This window comes from Passer domesticus, chromosome 1 (genome assembly GCF_036417665.1).
Source record: "Passer domesticus isolate bPasDom1 chromosome 1, bPasDom1.hap1, whole genome shotgun sequence".
Classification (NCBI taxonomy): Eukaryota; Metazoa; Chordata; class Aves; order Passeriformes; family Passeridae; genus Passer; species Passer domesticus.
The window spans coordinates 45,720,538-45,727,987 of NC_087474.1; the positions used below are offsets into that span (position 1 = coordinate 45,720,538).

Sequence of the window (7,450 nt, forward strand, 5' to 3'; positions counted from 1 at the left end):
CATTAAAGCTAATGAAAGACATTTTTAAATCAACATGAATTTTTTAATCTCTTCTAGAGGGAATGGGGAAATCTTGTTAAGCAGAAAATGTAAATAAGCTGTATAAGGCTAAGTACCCTCAAAACACTTATTTAAGTATCCAGTGTTAGATAAGTAGCACCATCTTCTAAGTAAATAATACAGTAAGCATTAAATTAAAGAGTATCCACGGCTTTCCATATGGTACCAGTGGCCAGCATCAAGATTTTAATCTTTAACAGGCTTTTTTTTTCTCTCCAAAACAAATAGTTGCAATTATTGGTCTCAATTACAGATAAAAGTTCATATGTGGGAAACAAAATTTCTGTAATAAAACTTTAGCATTCTATGGCTTTCATTTCCTGCTTGACATTTCATAACTGCAGGGATACTTGCAAGAGTTGTGTTCTGATGAAAATGGTGTATACTTATTAGTAAGTCAGGTTTTAATTATACTTTTGTGTGTTTTAAAACCAGATCTTTTGTGGTTACCAGGTGCTCTACCCTAACTGCTGTAAACTTAGCTCATCTTTATAATCTTCAGGAAACTTGTGTTGTCTGGAGGGCCAGCCAAATAGGATGCTCAGTAGGCTGAATTACATGTCCTGCTCCCTACGTGCTCTTCTCTCTCCCCCAGTGCAATAGCTTGTGCTCCTCTACATTATTCTGCAGAACACTGCTGCTCAAGGTTTGCTGTCCTACGAGGTTGGCTCATTAAAGGGAATGCCAGCTGTCATTTAACTGAAGGAGTGAAAAGTGGAAGATAATGAGGAAACAAAATGGTTAGGGTAGGAAAAGGTTGGTGAACATGGGAACTGAGAGGGTTAGGAAAAGGATATGGGTTGCCACAGAAAGTAGTAGGGAGTTAGACCTGTTAGGATGGGCGTAGGAAAAAATATAGTTCTTGAAGGAGAAATTAAAAAACCAGGACAGCCAGTGTGAGGGAAAGAAGAAAAAAGAAAAAGTGATACATGGAAGAGGAAAAATAAAGGATAGAAATGGACAGAAGCAGTTTGAAAAGCAAAGGAGAAATAAAAAACCTTTCTCTTTTACCGAAGAAAAGCTAGACAAGAAGTTTATAAAGTACAATTAAGTAAACGGATGTGGTAAAAGGCCTTGGGATATAGTAACTTAATGCTGCATTTCTCAGGATACCAAGAGAAAGAAGACTCAAGGATGGTAGAAGGCAATAACTCCCTGCCATGGGCATGACTACACATGCAAGAAAACAAGATAAGGGCTATAACATAGTGCAAAATGCACTGATGTGCTGACATGCTACAACAGTTTCATAAAATCTGAACAATTTTCTCTTTTCCTCTGTGATCAGTTGAATTGGAGGGAGATGAGCATATATCTGGTTTTGACTCTTCTCCTTTGGGTCCCTTTTCTGCTGGAGAATTTTATGGCATGTGTCACTCTTTTTCCCTGCTATATGTTGCTTTCCTTTAACTGCTTTATTGCCTGTGTAAATGTATCAGGAGGGCTATTTTGGCTTTTCAGTGGATACCTACTAAAAGCTGAAAATATTAATGGAGTGTATCATGGGAAGTTCAGTGCTCAGATCCATCACCTTTAGCTCTGTTAGAAGGAGATGTAGTGAATTGCAAGCACTAGGAGTGAAATGCCATTTGAAAGTCTTACAGAAGACCTCCATACTGTGTAACACTGACAGAAGAAGCCAGAACATTCATTGATGCTCAAATATTAGTTCAGAATTTTCTGTGAAATCAGATTTGTCAGATATCATCAACCAAGGGAATCCTTCAGCAGTTATACTACATATTTTGGCTTTTTTTGTTGGGGAATTAGATTTCCTCCTGAATAATTACAGCCATGTCTACAAAGACAGGCACAGAAGCCTTCTCTGTGAAACTGCCAAAGTGGCTGGACTAAACCAGGTCTAGTTTGCAGACTAGTATCCTTAATAGGCTGGGTTTATTAGCTCAGGCACAGTGCTGTATTTATATGACTATATGGCTTCTGGACTGGAGCTGGCTATTATCCCGCCAGCTCAGAAAGTGGTCTGAGGAAGCTCACATCTGTCATGCCAAACACATGTTCTAGAAGAAGAGTGGAAAAATCCTGTTAGGACTGGTAATGTTTCAAAATACAGTATTATTAGTAACTTTTGTATGTTGGGTTTAGGTTTTTGATTTTTTTTTTTTTTGCTAGTGTACTAAGGAAGTTATTAGTAACAGAGCTCAGTTCTTTAAGAAAGGAATTTGTCTTAGAAGAAGGGTGCAAAGACACCACTTCTGTTTTCCATGTTTACATGGTAGTGAATCACTTCAGCAGTTCCTGGGAAGCCTTCTGCAGAATGTCTTTATTTTTATATTTTAAACTGTTGATGAAGTGGAATGTTGGATCAATCACACCACATGTTAACAACTGAATCACTCAACAATAAAAGCCATCCAGGGAACTTAAACAGCAGCCATTGTACTTTTTGATTTTCCCCTTGACAGCATGTTAATAATGCCATTATAGGCTGCCTACAGCAGAAAATAGTAATCATATCTTCTACATGGCATGGTCTGAAGGAAAAGGAGGCGTTCTGACATCCCACATGCGTGTATGGTAAAGCAGAAGGGGGAGTATTTAACAGATGCCATGGCTTCTGAGGGTGGGCTGTAATAGGTTCTCATTTGCTTTGGGGCAGAGATGAGGAAGTGGAAAGAAGTCTTTAGCCAACTCTCCTTAAACCTACCAGCTGAGGAACCAAACAGAGCTCAGGTGGAAGGAATGGGCCAGCTATTACTGCACTAAAGCTTTGTGCGATGAAACCTGTGCAGCCTTAAAACTGAAGCTTGTATTGCTTTCTGTATGGAAACTACATGTGCTGAAGTCTAATGTTTGTTTTTCATTGGTCAATTAGAGATCCTACAAAGGGAAGCTCCTTTTCAGAGAGGAAGGATAAAAGCTTCTAATAAACAGCTCCTGTAAGATAATTCACATTGTGTATGGACAATTACTAACTGTCCCTGAATGTCTTGGTCTGCTTTTCTAGTCTCTTAATACGTTGTTTGCAAATCACTGGGGAGATCTGCACAGTTTTGTTTCGCCTCTTAAAAAGATTCAATCTCTATTCTTAACACACTATGTAAGTGTAGACTTGCATGTTTTTTCCCACCTTCTAAATTTCCTATTTAATTTAAATTTTTTTTTGTTTTTCCTTTTGTTTGTTCCTTCTTAAGTATGTATGAAAGTTATCATGCAGAGCAAGACAGAAATGTAAAGGTGGAAAAATATTCTCAAAAGATCTATGCTCACAAACTGAATAAGCCTGTCTTGAACATAGTTGACAGACAGATATTTGTTTCCAGCCTATTCCAAAACAATGTTCAATTAAAGATGTCTCAGAGAGTTTCTAGGTAGGTTGCTCTAGGTGATTTCTTATGCTTAAGGGTTGAAGGCCGGGGTTTTTTCTCCCTTGATATCTAATATCCATCTAACATTCAGCATTTGATTCTCTGTAACACCAGGATAATTTGCCTCTGTACTATCATATTTTTTACAATTTTGGCTTTTTTTATTAATATCTGTGTCCTGAGAATTGTGTATGCATAAATTCCATAAGTAAAGTAAAACTTGAAAGAAGCTGATGCTGTTTTGAAGATCCCTTAGTGGTGAAAAGGAACCCCCTTAAATTTATTATATCTTAGCAATAAGACTTCCATCCTCTTTGATACACTTACATATATTTTATCAATTTATTTCTGTTTTTATGAATAATAGCAGTACTGTAATGAAACTGTAGGCTAATTCTCAAAATAAAAGTGTTTTCTGTCTGTAAGAAAATTATTGCTTAAAAAATATTGACCTTCAGTCCCTCTCAAAGCTGAAGAAATTTGCCTAAGACAATTACCTCTATAAAAGTAGCATGAGATGATTCTGGATGCTTGAAAGTCCCTTTCCATCTATGAATTATTTTATCAGTCCTTGTTTTTGCCATCAGCACAGCTGTTTAAAAGAATAGCAGACTTTTATTTGCCATTGAACTGTGTATTATTCTCCATACTAAAAAAGCAGGATATAAAATATTGAGAGTTTCAATATTGATCTGGAGGGTTTATAATGCTTTTAGCTGAGCCTTCAGTGATCTTTTATGTTGAAAATGCATTGAACTGTTAGCTACATAAATTAATGAATAGATACTGGAATCATTAAGTACAAGAGCCCTCACTGTCAGTGATCCCTTGGTAAAAGAGCATGGATACAATTGATTTTTAATTTTTGTTTTCTTGTTTATTTGTTTGTTTTAGAAATGGTGCTTTTGGATAACAACATTGATTTAGTTTGCTGCAATATGAAATATGGAAAATATAATCTTAGGATCAGAAATTCTAATGGAGTGAATGGCTCTCCTTACTCTTCTTCTTTCTGTAGGAATGGAACTGATAATAAAACTGTCTGTCCTTGTAAATGTTTCAGAAATCTTTGATAAAAGACATTGTAATGAATAAACAGTTTTAATCCTCTAATATAAAGCATAGATCTGCATATAGATAGAAACCTTGCCAAAGCTTTATATACCATTAGCTGTGTCAAAATTCTCAAAAAGTTCAGTACTGCTGTGGATTTGATAGCTTTTGAAAAGGAATTTTGCTACTTTTATATTTATTATATAATATAGTGGAATCATTTTACAAGTAATGTTTTCCTCTAGGTAATCATCATGCTAAAATGTGCTTTTGATATTTTCAGTAGAAATGAAGGAAACAGATAAGTAAATTTCCTTGTGGGGCTCTGTGTAATATGCATATTTTGTTCTTTTTAACTCCTTTCAGCAACCCAGTGTAAACACGGTGCAGTTTATGATACCTGTGGTCCGGGATGTGTCAAAACATGTGACAACTGGAATGAAATTGGACCATGCAACAAGCCCTGCATTGCAGGGTGTCATTGCCCTGCAAATTTAGTTCTTCACAGAGGAAGATGCATCAAACCAGTCCTGTGCCCACAGCGGTGACATTCATTCTCTTTCCATGGACACCAATGCGGGTGGTCACTGACTCCCCTGAGCTCACAGCCAGTGAAGGACTCCAGCTGTTTATGTGCAGATTCTGCAAAGTACATGTCTACTCACAGACTGTAAATATGCTCCTCTCTGTCTATTTGTGTGTCTCTAAGTACACACATGAGGCACCTAGAAAGATATATAAATGTATACTGTGTGTATTTGGACACACGTGTCCATACACAAGTGCCCTAAACGTAAGTACAACCCATATATTTATATATATGTCCACACGCAAATATACATAATTTCTATATACCATAGAAGGATGAATATGTATATTTTTTGCTATAAAGTTTATGTATTATTATTTCTAGGACCCTGATCTGTAAGTCATTGTATAAATAAACCAGGTGTTTTTAATATAATATTGTGGCATGAAAAGATTGGATGACTTTGCCATTGCATAAGTTTGTCGTTACCAAGGAAACTTTTCTAGGGCCATAGCACTGCCAGGCTGGATTAGTTTCAACACAGAACCTGGATTTACAGTTGTACAGGAAACACATTTCTCTGGAGATGGAGGATTTATCTAGGAATATTTCATGCATACCTTAGAGCTGCATAGTGATTGGTGACAGTGCTTAATCAGGCAGAGAAAGCTGGGGATTGGCTTTTATGCTTTACTGAAACAACTGTGCAAAATGATTTCCAAAGCTGGTTGGATAATGGCCAGGATAGAGATATTTCTTTCTGGAATGGCACCAAAGAGTTGGGGCCAGATTTTCATAAGTGTTAGGCACCCAACAGCTCACTTTGAAAATCTGACCACTTCCCATTTCATATCCTTATGCCCCATCTCTGTTGTGTTTGGCAGTAGCTGTGAATACACAATGAGGAGCTTGAAGAAAATATTCATGTGCATATTAGCCCCTTAAACATGTTTGAAATGCCTAGGTTTGTTTCATGTCTCCCCCAAATATTATGCAGAAAGCAAATCCCACTCTGAAATGTTTTATTTCAGTGTGCTTTAAAACATCAAATAATGACAGGCTTAGTAACTCATTTAATTTATCAGCATGATTTAGAAGAAAGACAAATTCACCCCACTGAAAACCAGTAGAGAATGTCAAATGCTAATTGGAGAACTGCATTTTATTTCCTTAGTGGTCTTTTGGTTGAGGTTTACGAACATGTGGGCTCTGTGAAGTTTGCATGACTTTTGAAGTCGCCCAGGGGAGAAGTAATAATATGGGATTTCATTAGAAATGGATAAAAAAGCCATGCAACTTTCTCAAGACTGAAGGGACAGGGGGCTATTTTTCTTCACTGGAAAAGGCTCTTGTAGAGCCTGATGGAATGGTCTCTGGAGATGATAGAAGTCTTTGTGCATCTGATTTAGGTTTATAATGAAGTAATATCTTCCCACGCAGCTACTTCCATCATGCCTTGCATTGAAATTGCACATTGTAATGATTTGAACAACTTTCTCCTTTAATTATTTTCTCTTGAGGAAGTTAAGAAGAGCCTGAGTTTACAGTAAATGAGTGGGTAAACACACTTGGGTTATGCAACCTTTCTGTGATCCTACCCTGCAGGAAGATGGTGAGTGAACCTGGTTAACTTAGGCACCACACTATCCAAAATGCTGTACCACCACAGTGTTAAAAAGAGCTGGGCATACAATGCCAAAAGTGTTCCATGGATGTTCATCCAAACCTTAAATAAACTCAGCTTGATCTTTTTATGTCCCTTTTGTGTTCGTTTTCTTGGAACAATCAATTCAGTTTTACTGGCAAGAGAGGGTTTCAAAGACTCATACACAAGTGGACTGGGAAGCAGAATTGAAAATGTGCAGATCCCATCAGAGCAGGAAACTAGAAGAGTTTTATGTGGCTCATGTGCTAATTGAATGGCAAAGTTGAAATTTAGAACAATTGCAGTGGACTGAAGGAGTTAAAATATAAAATAGCAGTCATTAAAATAAAGTGTCAGTTAGACCAAAGAACTTTTCAGCTTGTGAGCTTTCAGTGCTGAGATATGGGGTTTAAACCGTTTAAAAGAATATTTGCCTACCTTTAGTTTAGGGCATATTTTAAATACTTACTGCTCAATGTTTCCAAAATAAAAATACAGGCAATGTGATTTGCATACATGAATGGTGTATACATCTGTCTTTCTCTCTTCTTCTGACTTATAAAGGTGAGAGAAAGGTGAAGGGAGAGCCCTCCAGCTCTCTCAGTCCACTGATCACATTCAAGCAATGCTTAATTGATTCTAGGTGAAGAGGTGACTCAGTCTTTCTGTAGGATAAACTCTGGTTTTAGGTCTTAAAATGATTCAGTTTGAAACCCGACCCAGGTCATCTCAAAATGAGGACTCATTCCTTGGTTTAAGTTTTTCATATTTGCCTAATTAAGACTCGACCCATGCTTTTCAGTTTAGTGATGTAGACTGAGGAAGAGAGGAAAA

At 37.0% G+C, this 7,450-nt stretch overlaps 1 protein-coding gene across 4 annotated transcripts in view; it reads left to right on the forward strand.

The window, feature by feature from the left end:
- The window catches only part of BMPER (BMP binding endothelial regulator), a 154,607-nt gene extending 147,878 nt beyond the window's left edge, over positions 1-6,729 (forward strand). For all 4 annotated transcript variants that reach the window (XM_064417729.1, XM_064417743.1, XM_064417735.1 and 1 more), the window contains one exon: positions 4,809-6,729. In XM_064417729.1, the coding sequence (XP_064273799.1) occupies positions 4,809-4,990 (182 nt within the window). In that variant the 3' untranslated portion in view covers positions 4,991-6,729. The remainder of the gene's footprint in view (positions 1-4,808) is intronic.
- Positions 6,730-7,450: the final 721 nt, after the last annotated feature.